The sequence below is a fragment of the Coturnix japonica genome, chromosome 2 (assembly GCF_001577835.2).
Source record: "Coturnix japonica isolate 7356 chromosome 2, Coturnix japonica 2.1, whole genome shotgun sequence".
In the NCBI taxonomy this organism is placed as follows: Eukaryota; Metazoa; Chordata; class Aves; order Galliformes; family Phasianidae; genus Coturnix; species Coturnix japonica.
In genome coordinates this window covers 12,598,143-12,624,825 of record NC_029517.1, presented here as the reverse complement: position 1 = coordinate 12,624,825, position 26,683 = coordinate 12,598,143, and the positions used below count along the sequence as shown (strand labels likewise).

General features: G+C 39.2%; 1 protein-coding gene across 4 annotated transcripts in view; it reads right to left on the bottom strand.

Annotated features, from left to right (window-relative positions):
• Nucleotides 1-26,683, bottom strand: part of NRP1 (neuropilin 1) — a 108,672-nt gene that overhangs the window by 45,031 nt on the left and 36,958 nt on the right. For all 4 annotated transcript variants that reach the window (XM_015853136.2, XM_015853137.2, XM_015853138.2 and 1 more), the window contains exons 4-7: nucleotides 18,322-18,503; nucleotides 13,883-14,110; nucleotides 6,797-6,952; nucleotides 4,132-4,298 (exon numbers count right to left, since the gene is read on the bottom strand). In XM_015853136.2, coding sequence (XP_015708622.1) covers nucleotides 4,132-4,298; nucleotides 6,797-6,952; nucleotides 13,883-14,110; nucleotides 18,322-18,503 — 733 coding nt within the window. The remainder of the gene's footprint in view (nucleotides 1-4,131; nucleotides 4,299-6,796; nucleotides 6,953-13,882; nucleotides 14,111-18,321; nucleotides 18,504-26,683) is intronic.

Here is a 26,683-nt window from a genome sequence, read left to right as displayed (position 1 = left end):
CTTCTTACTGGTTCTAAGTACTGAAACTGGCTGGTAATTGATACCTATTAACATGTTTGTTGTTCAGATTACAGAAATGGAAACACTATACTATTTTTCCTGTGAAAGGATACGTTAATGAGGGACAATGACTTACAATGCAATGTCAGTACTCTGCTCCTGATTAAATTAAAGGACTGTTTTTATTTTTTATTTTAAATTATGCTATTTCACACTGTCGGGCAGCTGACTGTATAAAACCTAAGTGTAATAAACAGGGATGTTTTGCTTAAATTTGAAGAGCTAATAACATTCCATATGACAATAAACTAACTTTATGCTTATTTTTGACAGCCTTTGTCTCATGCGTATCTTTATTCTGCTCATATTAGAAAATCCACAGACTTTATTAATGTGATTTTAAAGAAGAAATTCAATCTGGAGTAACTCTGTTTCTGATTACGGAGTCACTCCAAATCTCGAGTCAGTTGAGTAATTTTAAAAAGTGTGTTTGAGGGTAAAAAAGAAATAATGGAGAAGGTACCGTGCAGACTGATGGTATGATCGTGCTATTGATATTTTGAATCTAAGCTTTGACATTTATTTCAAAACAAGAAAGCAGCAGACATGCAGCTTTCATTTTGCAGAGCCTGGCAGGCAGGCAGCACTCAGTTGCACCCAGGAGCTCATGCCTCTTCAGCCACAAAGGAGACACCCAGTTTTTCTACCAAAAAATGGATTTCACGTCCACAGATGGAATGCATGCAAATCCATTGCTAACAGCAAGCCAAGGCTATTTTCCTAATTATTTTCAGTGAAATGGTCCAAAAGACGTCAACACCTCAAAGGAGACAATCATATCGCATGCCCTCTAGACGTCCTCTGTAGATACCAATCTCCCTTTGCTGATACTTAACTGAGGTTTTCTGTTTCTTTTGTCCTAGTAAAAACATTAACCTTGAAGGGAGGGGTAAAAGGAAGGGAAAGGAGAGCTATAATATTTTCCTTATACAAAAAATGAAACACTAAGGAAATTAGTATTTGGAGCTGAATTTTCAAGCTGTTTTGCCCACGTATAATTGTACATATCTCAAATATATGCCCTAGTTGTATATGCGTATTGGCAGTTTAAAAGCAGACATTGCTACTTAACCAGCTGCAGTATGTGCAGGTATGCAAACCTGCAAACGTGAGCTGATTAATGAATAGTAGTATAGAGAAACTCCCTAACTCTGACACAAAAGCATATAGGCAGAAATTTTCAGTTTAAAAGTTTCAAGTTCAGCATTGCTGTACACTTCAGCATGTTTTTTCCCACTGAATATTTTCCAGAGGTCTTGAACTGTGCCACAAGAATCTCTTTACGTTGTACTGCACAAAAGCAAAAACTTCATGTAAATGACTAATTTACAACTGCATACAGAACCACATAGAACAAAGTGATCTCAGTCCTTCATATAAAAGTGCCCCCCTCCTTTTAGAAAGTATTATATATATATTTTTTTCAGTGGGTAGTTTCAGAGTGTTTTATTAGTTGTATGTCCTTGGTTGTTTGTCTGTAAGCTCTTATGGATATGAACATCTGTTCCTGCAGATATTTGTGGAGAGGAAACATGGGCTTTCATTACCATATCCAGATACAAACTCACAATACCCGCTTACTGCCAATGGCATCAAGCCTTTGTACATAGCTTTTCCCATGCGCAAGGACACTGCTACCAAGGTACTCTACGGTCTGAATTACTTAACATCCATTTGAAGACTGTCAATTAACTTTAACAGGAAAGCATCTAAAATTCATTTGGAGGCTTCAATTATCAATGAGTGTTGAATTAAATGACAACAAATAATTACAATAATTCATATCCTTCTCACACAAATGGAACCAAAGATGTGTTAAGCCATTGTACATCGAGAAAGGTCAGGGGGAGGCAAGTCCCCAAACCATGGCTGCTTCTGCTATGCAGACAATGAATGGTAGGATAATGAGACGCTTACACAGGATGAGTGGAATGATTAACAGTTCTGCAGCATGTGTAAAGCATGCATATTCAACACAGCGAATCCCCAAGAAGAGTTTTGTAGGCTTGGTCCTGCAAACATGACCTATCTCCTATCTCTGCTGTAAAGGCTGCCACAGTTCTGGCACGAAGTTTGCCCCAGGGCTGCTTGTATTCTCATAATGGCTTCTGGGCACTGTTCTAGTGCTAGAACAGTCAAGGAAATGGCTCATGCTGCCTTTTCCAAAACAGGGGCTGGGTGAAGTAGGTGAAAGCTGAGGCTTGAGCAGGACAACATACACTTAAGCACCAGCTTCTTGACCAATGGGTAGCTGAAAGCAGTATAAAGGTGCTCAAAAATTTGTTTGGTGATTGTTTCCGCCCCTGAGCATTCTGGTTTATAGCAAAATACAAGGGAGGCTGAGCAATTTCTTGTTAGGAGGCTTGAGGTTACTGTTACTGTTTTAAGCATAAATCCCTGAGTGTCTTGGGTTCTGTTACGCACTTGTTATTAAAATAGTTTAAAGTTAAAAAAGTCCTCAGACTTTTTTTTTTTTTTTTTTTCTCTCAGAAAGGCCTAGTTCTAAGTGAAAGGATTAAGCTATATACATATGTATGGGGTCATCATAACTTAGTAAAGTTAATAAGCACATAGAACACATGAATGAGATTTGACAAGCTTTCTTGTTTTGATTATCCAATCATAAATGCATAAGTGATGGTAGAAAAGAAGGAAATAAAAAACAAGTGGTGGCCCTTTGACCAGATAAGACACATGGACTTTGATTCTGATGCATTCCATCCTTTTTTTCTACAAGCATTCCACGATTAATAACATTTCTACAAGCAGCAATGATTAATAACAAGTTGAGCACTTAGGTAAGATTTTATTATTTATTCTTAAGTAAAGAAGAAGGATCAAGAGATTTTTTTTTTGCCACTCTGAAGCCTGATTAGGTCCATCAACAAGAGCTCAGGATGTGTAGAGGCCCCTAAGCAGGACACCTGAGAGTCCCATTGTGTGCCAAGGATCAGAAATGAAAGACTTCCCCTTCTTTCTCTCCTTTACTAACTACTGCTCAACATGTTTTTAAGCTCTCTTGCAGACAGCAAACCTCACAGGAAACACTGATATGAATATTCTTATTGACAGCTAATGAGATCTTTTTATATGTCAGTTAGCAATTTCCCATAGAAAACAACAGGAGCAGAAGAAATGTTCTGAATACCTGAATGAACTTTCAGTATTTGTAATATTAATCTAATATACATTAAACTGTCTCTCTTTCTCTCTCTCTCTCTCTCTTTTTTTTTTTTTAAATAAAAGAAACAGAAACTAGATCACAACACAACTAAGGAGTTGACCTACATAATCAAGATAAATCTGTATTCTTTGCCTAATGAAATTAATACTGGTGCGCTACTGTAGGTTGTTATTTGCATACAGTAACTCATATGAACAACTTTAATCTGTTCAGGGATTGTGCACCATGAAGTTAAGGGCCTGGTAGCAATTAGTAACAACCTTCAGTGGACCCACTGAGCTCAGGGAATCTCTTCACAGGGACAAGTGTTTGCAGGATTGCTACTGCTCCTGTACTGTCAGAGCAAAGCTGAGGCAGACAATTGCGCTAAACAGCACTATGTTTAAGGATGTGGAAGAATTGCCACTAGACAGAGACCAGTAAACTCACCTTCTGTTTAAGATTTTCTAGAAAGGACCTAGGTCTTCTGAGGTGAAATCAGAGTGCATGAAAACACCATCCCATATTAATGCTTAACTATAATCAGCTTGAGACATAGCACATGCTCAGTTTACTGGGACATTCCACTTTAAGTGCATGTTAAACTAATATTGACTTTTCCACTAAACCAAAATCTGCTATTTGTGCCCAGAAGACTGAAAAACAATAGACGTGGGAAGCAGAAGAATTAATCTTCCTGACCTTTTTTTTTTTCTTTTATACCTTTGGGAGTCAGTTTTTCTATGTGTTTAATAGTGTTTAATAGGGAATTTGAGCTTTCCACTTGCAGCGATTCTTAGATTATGTAGGAGTACTTTACTGTATTATTTTACTTTTTCTTCTGCATTCTCCACATTCAATAAACTCCACAGGGTATCAATAATATCTTTAAAGCATTATCTTTTTACCTGTATCCATTCTTTGACAGAATCTTCCCCTGGGGTCCAACCATTTTCAGGATAATTTAGACGGGACCTTTCTGAAGACCAGATAGCACTGTACTGGGAGGAGACAGTGATTTGATCAGAGTGAATTTCTCCTGACTCCATACCTAGTGGCTCCATGCACTGGAAATCTGAGGAAAAATAAATTACCATCATTACTATGGTCAGGTTTTTGAATTTATTTTTATGCGACTTTGAATTCTTTAGCAACTTTAAGCAAAGCAGTATGGAGCTCGTGGTACCATTCTTAATATTGTCATTCAAGTTGCCATGGCAATTCCTATAATAATAATGCTATACAAATATTTCTAGACCAGCGGTTGTAGTCATTTCAGTATAGGACAATAGAATTCTCTTTTCTAGGGTAGCACAGGCACTGCTGTAGATTTGTAATATAAAACAACGTGTGTTCATCTCATAATTATGCACAAAGCCAGGAAAGACAAACTACATGACAGTATAAAATAATTCAATCTCAGAACTATGTATATTCTCCAGAACAAAAAGTATAACATGTTTTAAGATGTTATCAAAACTGCAGCTGTTCTCTTTTGATCCTGGACACTAGAAGGAAACAGACCAACAAAATGTGAATCCAGTTCAGAAGAGTGTTGACACAAGGGAATTACCACCTCTTCTGTAATGTGCTGCATTTTTAATGAGTTGACCATCTTCATCCACTCTCTTTCTATACACATAAAATTACCTAGATAACAGAATCAATTAACAGTGTTGTCAATATTGGAAGTTCAAAGGCTGATAGGGCATGGACTCTAAATTCTTTCACTCTTCAGAAAGATGCTACTGTTGAAGAAACAGAAGCTAGTGACTTTAGATGGATCCTCACACCCAGCTGCATAAGGACCTTTGTCAGGTTTACCACTTTGATTTCAAGGGCAGAAGAAAAGAGCAGGTGCCTGCACTACAGTCTGGGGAATTAATCTTATATTAATATAATTCATTTCATCACTGGTAGCTTAAGAGAAAAGGCCAGCTTTCCTTTCTGAGAGAAGGAACTGTATTTCCAACAGGTGGTTAGCCAAAGGTTTCAGAACTGCTAGAGAATGTTGGCTGGATTCAGTACTGAATTCAGGACTGAGATGCATTTTCATGATAGTATGGGAAGCCTGCTCTGCTGCTGATTCTGATTCATCTTGTATGTCGAACAAATGCACACTTGAGTTTTGAGAGGTACAGCTCACTGCTTTTGAGCATTTGACCTAAGGAGGAAAAGTGAATCATAGAATCACAGAATCACAAGGTTGGAAAGGACCTACAAGATCATCTAGTACAACTGTTCTCCCATTACTGTAGCTACAACAAATCACTAAACTATATCTTGTAACTGAATTATCAGCTTTTCTGGTAAAATCACATTCTCCATGGTGTATCACCCATTTCCCTCTTTCTGTGCTGCTAAAGAATATTAGGTGAGGTACTGAAACTGAAGCATGTTATGGTAAGTCTTAGGTAAGACTTCTTACATCTGTGTAAACCCCCTTCTGCTTGGAATCAGAAGGCCACTACAAAAGACCCAAGAGATGGTAGGTCAGAGTCATATTAAAATATCTAAAAAACAGTTGTCCAGTTTGATGGATGCTTTCCCATCCATGCCAGCTGGGTATGTCCTGCTACCTCCTGCTGGCTATGAATGTACAAGAAAAAAAATTGAAAATACAAAAGCAGAAAAAGGGTGGGGAAAAATTGGAATAATTTCTGTTTACCCATTTTTCTCTTGTTCCTTCTTTGATTTATGCCCCGTCCTTGGAGGTGTTCAAGACCAGGTTGGACGGGGCCCTGGGCAACCTGATCTAGTAAATGTGTATGTTTGGTGGCCCTGCTAGGCAGGGGGGTTGGAACTACATGATCCTTGAGGTCCCTTCCAACCCGGGTAATTCTGTGATTCTGTGATTCTGTGATCTGTGATTTAACAACTACAACTCTGAATCTACTCAAAACTCAGCCACAGAAAGGAGAAAGTTTGATTTAAAGTGTATATTTTATCATCTAACAGAGCAAGGAAATCTACAAGGGCATAACATAACATAGCCTATTATTTTCCTGCATCTCCCTCTCTTGATTTCATTCCTGTCCAATCAACAAGCATGAAAATGAGGCAACTGGGAGAAAAATAATAGACAGAACAAAGCTTATGTAGCTTATGAAATGTCTAAACAAGAGCAGATATATTAAATAGGTTCTTCTTATTCATGAAATCGACCATCAAAGCTTATTGTAATAAAGAAGGCTTTGGATAGTGCATTTATTGTACATGCTTCATTGTTTTAATGCAACTGTTCAATTGCTCTGCATTCCTGTGTTTCCTTGGTCAGCAGAGGTTTTCATAACTGTTCCAACTTCCTGAGGAATAAAGCTGTGAGAGGAATTCTGCTTCTTGCAGAATTTTTTCAAAGGGTAGCTGATCTTAAGAAAAAAAAAGATAGGAAACTCCCCCCCCCCAAAAAAAAAAGAAAAAAAGAAAAAAAGCAGAACAGCAAAACAGAACCTACTCTCCCCCATCATCTTATTTATTTAAGGTTTCTTTAAAGTTTCATGCAACACCTGGTGTGCGAGAAGACATAACAGAGAATATTTTCCAAGAAGCTCTGCAGGATGCAAAAATACTGACCTTCTGATACACTGCTCTGTGACACGCTGTAGTTTGCTGAAAATCCCTCTTTTGCTATTGCACTGTCAGTGTAAAATACCATTGAAAGGATCCCTGTTGAAGAGCGGACGCGGCCTGGGTTGTTCTGCCCACAATAACGCCCTATGTGCGGGCCAACTGCAAAGAGATAGAGTACAATGGTAAAGGAGCACTTCTACTACAACAATAGATGACTCTACAATAGCCTCCTAGAGAGACTTCCTCAGCAGGAGTAAGTGAAACTTCACAATAGTTTAAAATCACAGCCTCATCAATAACTTAGCAATGAACAATAAATTGCTTATCCTGCCCCAGCGGTCTTCTAAAATGCTCTAGATAGCACTCCATTAAACCTCAGAATACAGAAAGAATAGGATTTCAAAATCTGTTCTTTAAAGTGCACAGAAACGGTAATGATGCACAAAATCACATGTACAAAACAGCAGAAGTATGTTTCCAAGTGTGACTGAAGCACCTATTTATGACAAGGACATTGGAATGGCCTGATTTGCCCACACAGCCTACAAGATGCTGAATGCTCTTAGCTCTGGTAGAAGTTCAAACAGCATCTTTCTGGATTTTTGCTCAATATTGCAGGCAATCTGTTAATTTTATAGCAAATTCAGAAAAATGTTTTTGCATTCACATTGAGCCAATGACCAAATTCTCTTTTCCCCTTCCTATTTATACCTTCAGTGCATCCTCATGGATCTTTCACCTATATGCTGAATACTAAAGATTACCATAGAAGAATTCAGATGGAAAATATTAATCCATTCAATAGTGCAAAGATTTTTTGAGTGGAACTCTGTGTCACAGAACAAGTACACATACATTATTTCTTTTAGTGTTCATAACACATAAACTGGTTCCTGCTATTTATTCTGGCTTTCTTGTGCAGGGAGATAATCCTTTCCCTTAATTACACTACTCAAATCACAACCAATATATGTGGTCTTCCAACTCTTGAGCACTCACTACGGATAGGTCCCTAGGCAGCTGAGTACTGACACATCTCTGCTTACAAACAATAAGAAAAGATAATGCTAAACCCATGCATGGAGTCAACGATAAAAATAATCATAAGAAATCATTCTAATGCTTACACCACTGGCTTTCTAGACTTAAATTAACACCTTGTCATTTCTTTAGGAACTCCATTTAACATTCAGTTTAAATTATAAAATGTTTATATATCCTAATTATTCACAGTTCAAAGAAAATCCTCAGCTAACATCATTTTGTAGTCATTTGTTGGCATTTTTCAACAAGTAAAACAGTTCCAGCTTGGAACAACTTGATTTTCTAAGCCACACACTTCTGTAAGGCTCTTGAGTTGCCAGAATGAGGAAGCTCATGTGATATAGCTTTTGCTGCCAGCATATATATTTCAACCAATATTCTGGCCATGGTCTTCACTTGCTATGGCAATCCCAGGACATTCTGAGTACCTGCCAGTCCAGCCCTTTTCCTCCAGCATTGCTCATTTTCACATCAGTTGACTGAAACACATGAATTGGATTCCTTCTCATTCTAGAAATAATAAAGCTTTATGGTTTTTATTATTTGGAGTGAGGAAGTTGTTCTGGAGTGTTACAGTTACTGACTTTTTAAAAAAGACAAAATTATACCCCAATTCAGGCTCCAGTTGTGGCGCTGGTGGTATATATATATTTACAATTTTTGCATATGCACACAGCTCTGACACTGCTCTTTCTCGTGATGGCCTTTTGACATTACAGCTGCTGTTCTCGCTCTGAACTGAATCAAAATAGGGAGGATAAGGCCACCATGTTAGGGCACTCTGAGCCTCCCTCCTCCCATTTCCTGCAGGGAAGCCTCTTTGAAATGACAAACAGAAGAGAACTTTGTTTAAAGCAGACAGGCTTTAAGAGTCCCCATGACTCACTGGTTTATAATTTTTAAGACACATTCAATAATTCTGCATTTCAGTCTTCTTCAAATTAGCACTGTTATCACACTACTATTCCCTTTCCTAGCTGTGTAGATGAAGAGGCAAAAACTTGCAGAAGATTACAAAGAGGTATTGAATTTTTTGCACAGCATGTAAACCTCAGTGTTTGGAGCTAATATGGTATTGATCTAAGCAGAATTTGATCAAATAGAAATTCTTACTCTTCTTACATAGACACCTAATACATTTAAACTCCTCCTTGTTCCTATTCAAGTCTTGATGAGTTTTGAATGACAATAAATTAACACGTTTCAGGTATCATCACATGAAACAAATACAGTGTGGGGAACACTGAGCACTGAGAAGTCATTAGGCCCAGAAAGCTCTTTGCACCTTTGCCTATTGACAATCAGGTGACTTTGCTGGCATCCTACAGGATGTCCTACTCCAAGTGTGAGCCACTTGGAAATGTTCTCTCTCAAGGTCACTTCTGCATTACCTGCGGAACAGAGGCATTTTTGTGAGCCAGCTACTTCACTGATGGCCCATGGTCTAGCTATTTCTGGGGCCTCAGCGTGATATGATAGAGTGGAGACCCAAGTCACTTCCAGATTAAAAGATGGAGGGGTAACTAAGAAAGCTGTCCCACAAGCTTTTGGACTAGATTTAAACAACAACAACAACTAAAACTGTATTGAACTACTAAAATATCAGACAAAATGTTATATTAACTAGTGTTCTTATTGGATTTTAGAGTTTGCTTATAGAAGTGTGCTAGTGTGCTGCCAACAGTATGTTCACAGCACTGTGATTGTTATTGACAAAACATTTGCACATAATTTAGGATGCTAAAGAGAAAACAACTGAAAAATGAGTTCTGTTCTCACAGTCCACTAGTCACACTGAGCTTGAATACACTCAAATCTTAATGGCTTCTCATAAGAATGTAGAATGCAACCACAGCGGAGGAGAAAAACCCAGATTAATAGCAACCTTCATTTGCACTGATGTAAACAACTGCAGTGAAGCCTTCTGTTTTGCTCTGTAACTCAGTGGTATTGACTGAAGCAGCAATGCTCAGCCTGTGGTTCTCAAACCACAGGTAAACTTCTTTAAATTAGTTCTGAGCACCTAGTAGACAGCCCATAGAGCTTCAAAGAATGCTGCATGATGAATAGGTGCAATTCATCACCTGAGCTAGCCCTCATTTTGACTGGTCTATTTTTCTTCAAAACCATCAATGGAGTGTTCTTGGCCAAGGCTGGCTGAGATACGTCTTGCCTTGGGCAAAGACATCTTCAGAGCCTAGTTTATCAATGAGAAACCATATGTTTCTATGATGTCATCTACACTCTTCTTCTCCAACTTTACTCATTTCTGTCTTCCAACCACGAATCTTTTCTGCACTGTATTTGCAAAATGCACCTGTAGTTCCCAAATATTCTGACAGGACTTGTTTCACTTCAAGCTCTCTTTTAATGAAGATACCAAAGGGTGCCCTTGGCATACAGTTAGTTATGTGGAAACAAAATGCCATGCCTGAGGCATTCCTGAATGCCTACCATTCCCCTCCTGAAACAACAAAACACTTAAACTGGTGCTTAACTTCAGACCTGTAAGTGTCCTCAGCGAATTCCTTTTGAAGTCAGTCTAACCACTCATGTGCTCTGAAAATAAGCACTTGTTTTGCAGAATCAAGTCACAGGTACTCAGCACCTGCCAGATTCCATCTAGTAGAAGGATAACCAGAGAGACTGAGGACTATGATCACGACAGAACATTTCAGAATTAACTTCTTTGTGAATGATTACTATGGCTGTTGGAAAGTTTTCTGAAGAGTAATTGTTTTCCAGCATAAAAATTTTAATGATGGAGAAACAAAATATACATGAAAGCATATTTACTTTGACATAGTTTAGTTAAGAGAAAGAATGGAAATTCTTGAAGACCGCAAATTCATCACCTGTTGATTCCTCGTGCTTGTAACCAAACTCCAGAGTGAAAGCACTCAGCTCAGGAGGATTTTTATCTGCACTAACTTAGGTACCTAAAGTTTACAACTGAGTTTATGATTCACAGAATAGCCATTTGGCTTGCAGAATAGCCAGTGAGATAAGCACCTCCAGAGGAGCATTACCTGGACCCTACAGTAGATGTCTGAGACCAGGATCAGGGTTGGGTCCTGTTCTGTGCTTGGAACATTAGGACTGGCAATGTGTAGCTCACACACTGACATCTGCTTTCTGGGGAACACCTGCTTTTACAGTGGAGCATCATGTCCAGTGGATGCCCACCTCATTCTGCCCTGAATATAGCCACAACTAGTTTCCATCAAACTGCTCTTTGTGTTGTATTAAAAAAACCCCAACATAATCATACCTACAAAACAGAGATGTTTTGCTTGGATCCTCGGACTTGAACAGAAGGATATATTTATATATATATATATTTAAATTAAAAAGTTTTTATAGTAAAACAAAACAAAAAAAGAAAAAAGAAATTCAAACTTCTTTTTTGTGTGTTTGTTTTCTCTAAGTCTGTCTGTCTGCTCTATTATTAGAGCTAGACATCCTTCTACTCTGTTTATATAAGTGCAGTGCAATGAGGGCTTTAACCTCTATCACAACTGGGAGTGTGAGCAGTAACCCAGTTCAGCAAAGAAAAATAGCTTCCTTCTGCATGGCTGTGTGCATATCAGGAAGTCAAGGTGGCCAGGGAGCACCCTCTGGACCTATGGTCAGTAGCCAGAGGAGCAGATTATCAGAGTGAGCTTGCTCCCGGATGGCTCCTCCCTCTGAAGCAGGATAGCTGTTAAACGTGCCATCCAGACCTGCTGCATTCCAAAGCACACTTGGGAACGGCTGGGGAAAGCATCAGCTGATGTGGGTGAAAAAATGTGTAAGGGAGTATTATCTTTTTCATAAATGTGCTATTTCTACGTAGATGCAAATTAGATTTATGTTGACTTCCTTATTATCTGGACATTCTCTTTTTGGTACCTAGAAACTTTTAATTTCTATCTTCAGTTTACAGCCGGGTCATCACAGCAGTTTCCCATGTCTGCTTTGCTCTCTGGTAGAAACAGTTCTCCCTCCCAAGCACTCATCTTGTGACGCATGTATCACATGAATAAACGCATCCTCTTCATTTTTGTTAAGTTAAACAAGAGAGCCTGACCTCTGGCTGAGGAGCATCCTACAGTACAATGATGTAGCAAATGTTTCCTTACAATGCCACAAGATCCAACAGAATGTATCTAAGGAAATGCTCTTTTCTGGTCTACAAATTCAACTGAATATTTACAAACATGAAACACCCTTATTGGATGTCAGGAGCAGTTTGGATTTAGACAGTTTGTGAGGGAATTGGAAAGCAGATAATGCCTGTTGTTAATTGCTCTTCAATATGGCTCAGTCACTGTCTTGAACCAGGAAATTACTGCTTTGAAACCCTCTGACACTAACAATAATGCCTTTTTTTTTTTTTGGTTACATTACACAAATTGATTGACTGGATCATCTTTTCACATATCAGTTGAAATCCAAGCTCTACAGGAATTTAGCTTGAAAGGATTTGGCCTATGTACAAATAAAGCTATTATTAAATGTTCCAGACATCGTTATTGTATTGCTACAATACTGTTTTCCTAACTGAGGCATTAAATACTACTTGCAGTTACTGTCATGGCTCTTTCTTCCCTGTTTATTGGAGAGGACTGAAAAGAGCCACGATAAACCCATTAAGCATAAAACAAAAAGGAAGAACAGCTATACATTAAAAAGCGCATTTTTTTTTCTTTTTTACTGCAGCATCAATAAAAACTTTAATTAAAGTGATACTGAGGATTTATCTAAGAAGGCGGACAAGTTCAAATGTGTTACTAAAATATGTTCCTGAAGTTATATGTTTTCATTTAAATGAAATATTTATGTAGCATTAGCAGTTTGTAGAAACTGACAGAAAATATCTATTATTTAGAATGGGTTATCACACCAAAAGAAAACTAAAATATCTGTAATTAGTACCCAACACAAACAATATCAATCCTCAGCCAATGAATTTTGTCACCAGTTAGAAAAGAAAGAAGAAAAAAGACAGCTACAGGATACTTCTCTTTATCAGTCTGCACTGTGCATAGAAACAGTGAAAAAGGCATCACAGACAGCTTGACATAGCTGTTTGCACAATCTGTATGGGTGTTTGGACACCCTAAAGGGTAGGCACTCAGCTTGAGCAGCCCCTTTTAGTGGAAAAAAAGAAAAAATAAAGAAAAAATAAAGAAATCACATCACTATTTTGTTCAACCATCTCTGTTAAAGAAGGGCGTGAGACTGGGCATGGGGTGAAATGAGGGCTGACTGTCTCCCCAGCCTCTGCCAAGATCTAGCTATGCACTTCTCCAGTTTACACAAGGTTAAGTGTGGTCAACAGATAAGTGGAAAATTACTGAGATGGCAGAGAAATAAATTCCAGTAGGGCACCACCATATCCATCCTGGCACGTGTGCCTGGTTAGTCAGAAATTATAAATTAACAAATTAAGAGAATGCCTTTGGATTTGTTTGTACTGATGGAAGAGAGAGCACTTTGAGCAAAGAACCCTGGGGTGCCCAATGATGCTACCTGAATGGCTAACTGGGGATTGCCCATTGACCTGGGTTCACCAAGTGTGATTTGGACTGCACGGTTGCTATATTTGCTCTGGCACAAAAATCCTCTGCTTTGGTAGCTGGTCTGAAACCTTGTTCCTCCTCCAGTTGGAGGGTTAAGATCTGAACTCCAACTTGTGCAAGTTTTTGGAAATTACTGGATAATCCCAATGCATTATCTGTGAAAGTCTAGGAATCTGTTATAAGGTCGCATATTTGATTTATTCAGTGTACAAGGTCCACCACATATTCTATCCAAAAATAGACCTTTTCTCTAAGCCAACTGTTCAAAATTAAACATATTTCATAAAAAAATCATTCACACTGTGATATGCTTTACTGAATGAATTTACAGAGCATTTTCCCCATTTCTCTTCAATTTAACTCATTTCACATAAATCAAACAAGGACCTCTGTACTATGGCATTTAAAAAAATGAGAATGTGCCTTCTGCGGCCCACTATGGAGTAATGGTTATGTGTATCACAGTCCATTTTTCTCTTACCATCAGGGAATCCGTCCCAGATTTCCAATCGGTCATAGCGACAGAATGCTCCCCCTGGAGTATTTGAATCAGGTTCTAGTTCAAAGCTTTCAAATTCCAGTATAATCTCCGACATCTTTGGTGCAAAGATAATGTAAGTGCATTCAAGGCTATTGGGATATTTTTCAGGGAATCCAGGGGACTTTATCATTCCACTTGATGAAGTAAAGTTTCTGGAGCATTCAGGTCCTGCAAGAGAAAGAAAAATTCACCTGGCTTAACACTATGTTACTAACAAAGCAGTTAGCTGGAAAACAAATTAGGTTGTATTGTCTCCCCAGAAGCAAAGGTGGCTTTTCAATGAAACACCTCATTTTAATTGCTGTATTAATCATTCAGCCAGCTTGTTCATATTATTGATAGTCAGGTTTTTAAAGCACAATTCACATACACTGTCTGATCTCCAATTTTCAATTTGTATAGAACAATATGAAAACTTGTACCAGCTCTAGAAAAAATTATGACAAATACAAAGTCATGTGGGAACAATGAAAGTGTAAGCTGCAGAAATCTCAACAGAGCCCTAGAGAAATAATTATAGCCCCTTCAAGCTCAGATCTTTAAATCTTATGGCTGACAGGCTTTTATTGGTAAAATAGAAATTTTTACGAAAGAGAGCGAGTGAATTCAGTAGAGGGAGTAGTGGTTTCAGATTCCTGGAGCACTGACTCAGTAACTCTGCCAGATGTGACCTATGCCTTCTTGACAAACTAAATGTGAAAGGTAATTCGTACATGTACCAAGGGTGAGTGACTCATTCTGAGTGGTGTTGACACAGGTGCACCAGTAAAATGTTGCTGTTAGTGCAGGCATGACAAACTGTGTGATTACAGGCGGTGTTGCTAGAAGTCACCTAATGTCAATGTTGACATGCTGGCTTTCCCCAGTGTCCCTACCATGGCATAACATGTTGCCCCTAATACTGCTATTGGTGGAGGAGGCAGGTAGCAATGGAGGAGCAAGGGTATGAAAGGCCAGGTCACTGGATATGCCTTTGTGAACAAACGGGACTAAAACCAGAGACTCTTGTCGACAGATCATGTTTCTCCCTTGTTTATGTCCTCAGAAATCCTCTCTGTGGATCCCACATCTGCAGGTGTGCTCTGAGTAAGCCGCAGGCTCTGCCCACATATCTTCCCACAGGGTCAACTCAGGTACCCCTCTCTCTGCCTTTTGACACTCACAGTTTAATGTAAAGTGATTGATGGGGTTTGGGGCATCTGTGAGTGGCAGCTGACCTGGGGAGTTTGGGGAGGATGGCTCAGATGAAGCTCTTCTGACATGGAGAAAAGGAAGGGTGCAGGCAACAGAGTTGAGTTGCAACAGGCCAGTATGAGCATGTGAAAGCTTTTGGTTTGGATGAGGATGCACAGCTTCCTTAGAGATCGTAGTCAGTAGCCTTAGAGGATTTCTAACGCTTAACACAGATCATTGAGGGAAAACAGTCTGGCTTGTTGCAGATATGCATACTCTTATTTCACCACAGAGAATGTTTTCCTTGTGAATGTGCCAAACATATTACCCCCCACAGATCTGGCTACCTCCCAAGTAAATTCAGCAGGCAAGAGAGAGGGCTGAATGAATGTAATCAGTTCAGGTATTTTTGTCCTTCAGCAGACACTGATGGGAAATGCTTGAGCTATCACATCAGCGTTCAGAACATTTCATGGCATATTTTGGAAGATCTAGAAATTAATGCTCACTTAACCTGACCCATTCCAATTTGGGAAATTACATTTTGCCTGCTATTAAATTGCACCCCTACACATTAGCCGGATATTTCTCTCCTCTCCTCGTCGTTTCCTTGTCTCCCTGTCACATATGGGAGGGTTATATTCTGGTTGTTGCTCCTCACTCCCACCAGTAGCTGCTGTTCCAGGATAAAACAGCTTTGGAGTATGCCATTCATAGCAGAAAGTGCTCTTTACTCTTCTTGGAATCCAATAAGAGATGCAGTATAAAATGTAAGCCAGGATCATTATTGCTTTATTAAATACAGCCAAATCCTGGCTCTGTGAGTGCAGGATTGACAGGCTCCTTACGCTCACACATAGAACCTCAGTACCAGCTTGTATTAGATGTTCAAGCCAATCTGGTGCGAGAAACAAAAACTGTTTTCAGAAAAGCTGCCTTACTAAAATGCCCTCTACAGATTTTGACCCTTTATTGACACTGTGGAGAAACTTCAGGAATTAAATCAACACTGAGGATACAAGGAACTCCATGGAGAGGTATTTGTGGGAAGCTGGAAGAAAAGGCTCTTGTGGAGACCAAACAGAATGAATACTTCCAAGGCACAGAGATTACATGTGATCCTACTCTCTAAGCCCATTCCGCATTTATCATGGTCAGTCTCCTCACAGTTTCCATGGCATGTGGACCTCTGAGTGCTAGGCTGGGAATTCAGCTTAGGACACTGGAAGTAAGCTTTCCTTTTCCACAACTAAGGATACTTTCACATCCTGTAATGCAGAAATTCTGGAGTACAGCTCAGCCTTTGGCTCAGCACCATAGGATGTTGAGATTGGGATCATTTTAATGCCTCTCCTATCTGGAAGATGGTTAAGCAAGGTTTTAAAGGTATGCTAAAGAAGAGCATGGTAGTCTGATGTGCGCACCTGAGCTTCATCTGCAGAACAGGGTAAACTGGTCAGCTTCATTTGGTATAGAAATTAAAATGCAAATTTGGAATAGCATCTGTGCATTAACTCAAAAGTTAAAAAGAGTTGCATTCCCACTGCAACTATAACTTGTGCCCTTTGTGTACACACAACATTTTCTTATGCTGTACCTGGTGATAACTTTGCTGCCTTAAAATACTGTTTATGTGGAATGAACTAGAGTTAAAGTTGCTCTGGGTGCCATAATTTTGAGTTTCTTGACTTCTCTGTGTGTAAAATCACACTCATAATGCCTTCTTAACATGGTTAATATGCATCACTGAGAAATGCAAATGACCACACAAGGAAATAAGCAGAACATTCCTGTCAGAGTTCTGACTCACAGCTTCACTGTTAGAAAATAAATAAAAGCTTTTCTTATTGGAAACATCCATTTGCTAAAATAGATTGTTTCACAGACTACTCACTACTACTTCACTTGTTCTCCGTGTTTCAGCCTTCATCTTCATTACAAATGATAGTGTAAATATAAAGAGTGAGAAAATTTAGGATGTGATATCAAGAACTGAGCTTCCTAAAGACACCAGAATAAACAGAGATATTTTTTTCAGGAAAGCTTGGTGTCACTTGGATGATGAGTTCTTTCAAAAAATTTGACCCCGAAGGTCACCAAAAGAATTTCAGAGAGCCAGGAGTGGACTTACAGGCAGGGAAGATGGTGACCAAGAGGTCTGTGGTCCCAATTAGCACTGTGCAGAGCAGCACTAGCATGCAACAGAGACCTCACAACTGCAATTCTCCTCATTAACAGTACAGCTGCCAACAAGTGTGTGCACTGAATGCAGCTGAAGATCTGGCTCTGGATTAGGTACATATAAGGGAACTAAACTGGTTCCGAAAATGTAGCAGTAACTGGGAGGGGATTGTTCTGGAAGTCTGGACTTTTGAGCTGTTTTTGTAAATATGATTCTAAACACTGACATCAAAGCCAATATCTGTTTGTCACTTCATTCTGAGCTTTTTGTCTTTTTGTACACTAACTAGTTTTGGTCTTGTATTTTCCAGGAATAGAGTAAATGAATTATTTGTCTCCATCCAGCTATAGGGAAGGTGTATGCCAAACATGATCTCACTGTCCTTCTAGCTGCTGGCTCAGAGAGATATCAAAGAGTGATTCTCTACTGGGTTGGTTAACCCTAGACTGGTACTCTGGGCTTTATCTGCGCCCTGTACAGCTATCTGTGCTCTCTGAACAATCATCCAGTAGGACATGTTTCTGAACTGTGTGACCTTCCCCACTCCTTCAGCTGGCAAACATGATTTGTGGAAGGAACAGCAACATCATCTGCTGCCCATGTGAACTTTGGTCCTTTCTGAGCTTACAGCTGTCTCTTGGGAATGCAGGGTAAGCACTAACCAGAGTAAGTTGGAGACTCAGAAGGTTACTGTGTTGTTAGGGCTGAAACACTGTAAATCATACAGTAATTATTATCACACAAAAGAAGAAAGCTAATGGTTTTAAGAAGGTCCAAACAAACAGCTGATGAGGACTATCAGATTACACCCAGAGGAGTCAGTTCTCACATACAGTTGACCCATTGCTTCCTTAACACTTTCCACCCACTGAATACATGCACTACATCGTAACGACAAAGGTAACACAATCTTCTCTTTCAAATATTTTCCTGTATTCCCCCCACCCCTAAAAAATATGGTGAACTTTTTGATGAAAGTAGAAGTCACGGGTTAGGAGCTGTATAACAATGAATTTTTTCTCACCTCTTTTGAATACTTCATAACGGATAGAAAATCCCGCTCCATGTGTTTCATAGTCGGAAACGAATTTAATAAAAAGATAAGGTCCTGAAGACACTAAAGGAGGGGGAGCAATTTTTCCACAGTACTTTCCCCATAAGCGTCCTTCAGCATTATCTCCATCAATCACTTCAACGTAATCATACCTGGTAGACAAATGGAAGGAAGAAACTTTTAACTTCCAGGAAAGAAGGAGACCTAATTAATTTAGAAACCATAACACAACATAGATAATCAAGAAAAATGCTAGCTTGCTTGGAAAATGCATTATGTTGAAAGATGTAAGCAAAATGAAATAATTAAAATGGACTACATTATGTCTGTAGACATCATCTGGCAACATGGAACTATTAGGAAGAATGGTGTCCATTATGCTTGCAGACAATGTCAGCTAAAGTAACCAATTAACATAAAAAAAAAAAAAGGAAATCTCATGAGCACAATTCTGCATTATTAAATTGTGTTCCTTTGTCTATGTGGTGTTGTTATCAATACATAATGCATAGCATTCTTTTCAAACTGTGAAGTTCTGTTATGAATTCAGAAACGTCTTTTTAGCTGGAGCTCTTCATGAACAATACTTTCATTTCCATATGCTGTCCTCCAAACATATGTCCATGGAATAATAAATAAATCCCAAAGCATTACATTTTCTTCAAAACTCCACCATGCTGCAGATAGCAAAACCTGCTCTTTTCCCTGATAGCTGGATGAACAATTTTCAGCAAATCTCAAAATCCACACATCTATCACAACACTTGAGTTTACTCAGATGAACCATCCCTCATTACAAAGCACCTTTGAGTAGGTGTTTGAGCCAAGGAGTGCACACTACAGTATTCTTGCCTACACAGTATGTGATTGCCAAACAGGCTGGGCTAAACCCTCCCCTGCTTACTTGCTAGATTTCCAAGGACTTCATAAAAGAAAGTACAAATGTATAAAAGCACAAGTGTGCCTAGGAGCGACAGTCATAGCTGGGACCCTGAGTTGTGCCACAAGCAATGCCAGCCTCAGTGGCTGGGTCTCACACCCTGATTGCAGGGGGCTGTGCAGGGCTGGCAGCTTGTTGCGCCGAACCAACCCACAGCATACAAATGAGCATCCTAGTCAGAGAGGCACGAGGTTCAGGTGCAGAGACAGGTCGGGTTTTATGTTTTATTAGCAGATGATTTCACTTGGCTCTGGGCAGGAAGGACGTGCAGACACAATCTGAAGAACTGGTTTAATCTTCTCTAAAATGCGGTGGCATTTAGAGACTGGGTTCTGCTCTGCTCTCTGCTGGGTTGCAGTGAAAGCCTTTGCCCTGTCTGTGCCTCTTTGTGTCTCAGCCACGCTGCCGTTTCACTTCACAGGTTGCTGTTAGCCAGACAATCCCATTTACTTTTCATTATCCTACTACAACTGACATTGAAATGTAGCCATTAATTTGTTTAGACCTTTATTCTGCTGTTGGGTTCACTGAAATGTTCTGAGCATATTAATATACAAGGAAGAGCTAAAACTGACAGGACAGTAAAGTGTGTCTGACATTTTTAAAGAGATCAAAGGAAAAAAAAATGTCTTCATGATGACCAATGTCATTTTTAACAACCCTGTTCCAAACCATCCAGGGCACATTACTTATGTTTACATGAAGTCCCATAAGACAACTGCAGAGATGATATCACTAGTTAAAGTGGACGGCTTAAGGCTCCTTAAATTAAAAATGACATTACCTCATCAGTTAAAACCGTGTGCCAGCTTTAGTGTATATCAAGTAGAAAATAAAGCTGACACTGATGGAACCATAAGCATTAACATATGTGAAATATTGTGTTAACTGCATTTCATTCCGCGGATTTGATTTTTCTAGTAGCTATTGCTCAGCTAGCTAGCTTCACTGCCCCTGCTCAGATTGGTGGAAATACAAAGAGGAAATGTTCACTTCTGAAAGAATTTTATGGATAATTTAAGTAAGCTGCCTTTAAAAAATATAAATAAAATTGGACCTTTGTTTTTTACTGTAATTTCATTATGACATATACATGTGAGGATCTGAAAGTTGGGAGATGAGCTATTAAAGGACTTTAGGAAGATTTATCTCCCCCCCTTTTCTTTTTTTCATTTTTGGTGTTGCTACAAATATGCTTAGGAATATAAACAGATGCAGGTGCTTAAAGCTATTTGTGTTTTGCATCATCTGACACTTGTGGGGTTCAGGTATGTTAATCCCTTCCCAATTCTGAGCAGGTCTTTGCTATTCTCTCTCTAACAGCATTACTTCACCAGTTTTACCAATGCCATTCATTGCTCAAGCCTCAAAAGTAGATGATCTTTCAAATTGATATTGAGAAGAACACTGCTACTGAATTATTAGATGTTATGAATAATTTTAACTAAAAATGTGAATCACATTTTACTCTTTGTATAATGAAAAAAAAAGTCTGAATTCAGTATTTATTTTTTTTCTACACATAAAGATTAACCATCTTCTACAGTCTTAACAAGCTGCACACAACCAAAAAAATCAGGCATAAATAAGTATCAGTTTTGCTATTATAGGAAGTAATATTCTGTAAAAAACGTTAAGATTAAATTCTCACTTTCCTGAATCTCCTCCTCTGTACAAACAGCCTGCCCACACCTTCCCATTGTCCCTTATACCAACAGAACTGTAATTTACTGTGCTCTGTCTGGCTGCTGGGCAGTTCTAGGTGACACAATCTGGTTACTAAAATCTGCCTTCTAATGGATTTTGCAAGTTATAGGTCTTAGTGCCCTGCAGAAGGCTGGAAGATTTCTCAGTTTTTTTCCATTCCTCTGAAAAATGACAGAAAGGAAAGAAGTTGAGCTGTGAGACAATAGGTATGAAGTAAGACTTGAAAACAGGAAACTGTAGAGATCAGCCTCACAGACTTCATGTTCTGGCGATCCTGCCCTGAGTTTGGCAATAAACAGACGGGTTTGGATTCTCCCACACTGGCAGCAACATCTGAAAGCTGGGCTGTAGTAACTGAGTATTAATGGATTTTTTTCATAGGGAAATAAACTTACTCTGGGTTTTACTAGTTTACACTTGGAAACCAAAGTCCTGCTGTCACTTCTGCACTTTTCAAATTTCTACCGGAGACCTCAGTATATTGCAAACAACTGTTCTCGTAAATGGAGGAAAGTACAGTCACAACTTGAAAGGAAGCTCAGGAAGCAGCTTGCATCTCCCTCTGGACGTGGTAGCAGTTCTTCTCCATAAGTTTGTCAGGAGAAGATGCTGTGCCAGGGATGCAGTTGGCATGCTGGCATCCTTGCGAGGAGACTGAATGTGTCACCTCCGCAGTGCCCAGACAGCCTTGGCGCGCAGCCCAGAGAACTGAGTTTGCAAATTTGGATTTCCCACTTGGCATTTCTTCGCTCAGTTACTGCTGCCAATGGTGTGGCAAATATTTCTCATAATGTTATAGTCCTCCAGGGTTTATGGCGTGGAGACGTAAATAAAAACACAGCGCTAAGCATTGCTCCAAGATTCAGGTGAAAGACCATTGCATGAGCTCATGCGTGAAACCAGGAAAGGTACACCCATGCTAGCGGGTTCAGTGAGTATACTCATGCAGCTCCATTTCCAAGAGGTGAAAAGCATTCCCTTCTTGCTGGTTCCCTCTGGATATCCCATTTGTGTTCACTCTGCCCTGTAACTAACCTCCTGGTGGTGTGTGGGGTGTGGGAGCCTGTTGGACTGCAGGGCTCTCGTACTGCTCCACTCCTCCCAGACGGTGCCTGGGCATGTGCACACTGAATGGTCCCAGTTTAATGGTACCATAACATGGTATCTGGGAAAGTTTCCCACTGGAATGATGAAGGAATCTAGAATTCCTCTGCAAGTCCTTGAAGGAATTGCTTTAAGTGTGTGTTTGGTTTTTTTTTTTTTTTGGGCAAGTGTAAGTTATAGGTTTGAGGAAAAGGCCAAGCTATGCCTATAAAAATGAGCACTGGGCAGTGAAAAAACATAAACAGCTGCAGAATACAGATTTTGGTGGATTTTTCATTTCCAGTTTCTGGTAGGTGATAACAGAGCTCTCATCTGCTTTCAGCTGTGAACATGCTGGTGACCTCTGAGATGCAAAACTGCCTGCTGTGCTGCAGGAGGGAAGGTGGGGTGCTGGGAAGCCTTGCAGTGCTGCAGCCAGATGCCCTGACACACTGTGCTCAGATCCTGCACAGTATTAGAGCAGCAAAAAGCTCATGCTTTTTTGCCTAGAAACAATCCCTTCTGAAGACATATGCAGAACTCAGCTGAAATCTAAATATCTGCCATGTTACTTATGAAACAATCAGTGAAGCATATACAACTCTAATTTACATCAGAATACACCATATTTTTCTGCAGCCTGCTGTGATATGCATCTATAGGGTGGTTATGAGTATTTTGGTTATTCACCTGTAAGAATGAAAAGATCCTCCAGCCCCCTATTCCTTTTCTTTCTCTGGTTCCCCTATCCCCGAGCTGCTAAATCTCTCCCTGATAGGAATTATCCACTCTGGCTAGACTATCTTTGCTTATAAGAAGTTTTGCTCTCTTTTGCCTTTACTTTATAACAATTTTTATTCTTCCTTGCAAGTCTCCACTCTAGCCAAGGAGAAGGCATTGCAAAAGGAAAGCTAAACCACTAGTTTTGAGTTATTCTGCCCTGTGGATTTGTGTCCCATTAGTGACTGAGGGTTAGCAGTGTGGGATTTACTGCAGTGCCTGTGACACAAGGCAATCTGTATCCCAGAGCTGAGAGCTCCAGAACAGCAGGCACTCCAGGGATACCAAACTTAATCCCGCTTTATTAGAGACAAGAAAAAGAAGCACACGCCATTACAAATAAAAAATTAGGCGCAGCCCCAAAGAGGCTGTATTTCTTCCCAGAGCTATGGTGTCTGTCAGGCTGCTCTGCAGCAGAACTTCTGCATAGCTCAATGGTAGTGAGGTTGAGGTGGCAGTAAGCACCTCTGGCAAGAGTCTTTGAAGCTGGTTTAGGTCGTGCAGGATGCATGGAATGAATCACACAGAGGGAGTTGGTATACCATCTGAATCCTACTGCTCTCTGAAAGTCCTGGGTATTCAGATAAGCAATTTGCAACCAGTCGGAGATTTGTAAGTTACTGAAATGCCTATCAGTCTGGGAGGCTTTTGTTCCAGTTGGTCTTTTGTGAGTTGCTGTTTTTATGTCCTTCACCCAGGGCCAAAATTCACTGAAGTTACTCATACAAAGGTCCTGTCAACCTAAGAGGTTTCTGGGAATAAGGCCATTGGGATTTGGCCACTGTTCAATAATTTACTAATGCCATTAAGTGACAGTGGGTCACCATTAAGAATTAAACAGTCAGGGTCTATTTTAGTGCATGACAGTGCTGTAGTGAAAAAGAAAAAGATGTGACAAAGACATGGATGAAGATCAACAGTTGCCCACTAAAACTGTTTGATTGAGACTGTTAGCAACAGTTTTGTTATTATGTTGTTTTCTGGCATCATCAAGAACTCTAAGATTTCAGCATCCATGTTAAAATCAAGCTTTTAATTCTTGTCAGAGCAGAGGAATCTGATATACAACATACCTTATCCAATAAAAATCGAAAACCCAGAAGTAATAAAAATAATCATTGCTATTTTAAAATCTGATTATCCTTCATCTTATCACGTGCTTCTGGCTGTTTGGCTCGTGTACTCTGAATAACCAGGACTGGCAGAATTGAAGATACGAACTAAATAAGCAAGATTACATCTGCACTTTATCTATACTGCTCCACTGAGAACAGCAGATAGATCTTTAGCTGCTGCAAATGAGATTAGCCCCTTTATGTCAGTGGATCTAAGCCAGTTTACACTGATACATGGCTGAAGAGCGCAAGTGGTGACAGAATATTTTTTGTTGTATTTATTTACTTCAATTCTATTTACATCAAATAAATTTGGAAAATTCGTGAACATAAATGTGAACATCAGTATTCACTCTAGGAGTGAATGTAACAGCATCATGCAGAATGGGAGGCTGTGGACCATCTCTGATCATTTTAGTGTTGCAGAGTCCTAGGGGAATTAACAGAATTCATCTGCTAAGGTCTTCAACACATCTATCTGCAAAAAGCCTTTTACCAATGAAAATAGTTGATCTTGAAGTTAAAGTTTACTCCACTGATTTCATTGCTTGCAACACACTGTAATAAATTGTAATATAATAATACCAGTATATAAAAATGAAGACCTCTTCTGGGAAGAAACATTCAATTTTAAAACTCTTCAGTGAGGAACTGCAGTCCATAACTTTCTGGCATAGAAAAATGCTATCTTTTCATGGAAAAAGATTTCTGTCTGTCAAATCAGACAAATTTACAAATCCACGACTTTCACTTAAGTAGCGGAAAAAGAAACACTTAGCAGTTGAAAGGCATCAGAGATGATGGAGCTTTCTAATGTCAAACTGGTGAAGGTTAGTATTTATAGGAAATTCACATGCATCTAATTACTCCAAACTCAGTTCCCAAGTAAAATATGCCATCTGGAAGATATTAGAATCATTTACAACTCGCTCACCTCCCTATTTCACTGCAAAATCTTGCCTCTTGCCAACTTTCCAGTGTTCTTCACAAAATAAAAAGTAGCCTAAGTTTTACTGGTTCTTTCATAGCTACTTTATCTATTTAAGGGCTTAAGAAACTGGAAAAAAAAAATCTTTATTTTTTTTCTTTTAAAGGAATTTTCTTATCGCTGGCTATGTTCGAGTTTTATAGTCTTTCCTATGGACATTTCAGATATGTCTTGGCTTACTTGTGTATAAAGCCACATAATTAGATTTGTAAAGATATTATAGATGATAAGGAGAGAAAAAAAGAGGACCAGTCAGTCATCTTGCATAAAAGTAGGCTCATGAAAGCCAAAAAATAATTTCCCAATCTCAATTACACAGTTTTGTTTTTGTTTTTATGACCTCCCAAGGGACACCCATCCATCAGAACACTTCTTGTGAGTTGAGGAACTTCACCCAAGTATGCCAATCTGTTTATACGTAAAGCTTTGCAGCATTCCTCTGAGGTAAAGTTGTCATTCTCATTTTACATATGTGGAGACAGAAGAGAGAGACAGAGTGCCAACAACTTTCCAGAAATTTTGCAAACAGCAAGGAACAAAGCCTAAATAGTCAGATACTGTGTTTTGAATGTAAGAACTCAGTCTTGCTTCTCCTGAAATAATGGAAAAACTCCTAGCGGCTTCTGTGGTTTTTTGAATGAGGCTTCCTGAAAGAGACTCAGAACTTGGAAGTTTTCTTAAGCAACAGAACTGGAAGAAAGGGCTGCATAGTCTCACATGGTTAAAAATAAAACACATTTGTATGATTTTTGTAGGAGACTTAGACTAAATTACATACATACAGAGACTCATGCATATACATACACATGCATATGCAGGGAGCCAAGCACTATCTGTACATCTCTAAAACCATTAAGAATTGTTTTCAAGTGCCTAACTGGTTTAATGGCTTGTGGTTGGCTGAGTGTTATTAGCACGTACTGCTGAGTTCACCAAAAAGCCTACTGCTATGTAATGGAACCTTCAGGTTTGGTTCCTCGATTACCTGAAGAAAGAGAAAGGGCTGACTCAAACCAAGATCAGACCCTTCTGTGATTTTGTTTTCTTTCCATGAAAGTAGGAAAGGAAATCTTTAAAGGGATGGCAACCTTATAGTACTTCATTTGGGAGTTTTGAACCGCTGATTAATTTGTAATTATCCCTTTGGGGTCTATGTGGTATATTAATCATAACCTATGGAACTTGACTTTTAAAAGTATTAGGTACATGTTAGCTTTTCACAGAAACTGTGAAAGTTCAGAACATAAAATAAGTTTCAAGCTTTTGAAATTCTCAAATATTTGTCCCTTGTGGGCTGTTTAAAACCACTCCAAGCAACAGTTGTAATTAATGAAACTGAAAGAGGCTAAAGGAGAAAGGAAATTGCAGACATACGTATCAGCATTAGGACACAAGTTATGGCAATTTTCCTCCATGGCAACCATGTCCTGAAGCTCTGTAAATGCAACAAAATGATGGGTATTTATTCACTTATTTGCAGTTGGGAACTATATTAAGAGAACATTAAGGAAGCAGTGTTAGGGACTTGGAACTCAGCATTTCTCAACATTTTCCCCTTTGTTATGTTTTCTATTCCACTTTCCCTTTGGGCCAATGATTGGCCAAGTGAAAAATCCACTGGTGGGTTAGTGTCTACACATAGCTGGTATTGATATAAATGATTTAGCTGGGTCTTTCTCACATGAAAAAAGAGTGACACATCAAATGAATGCATGATTT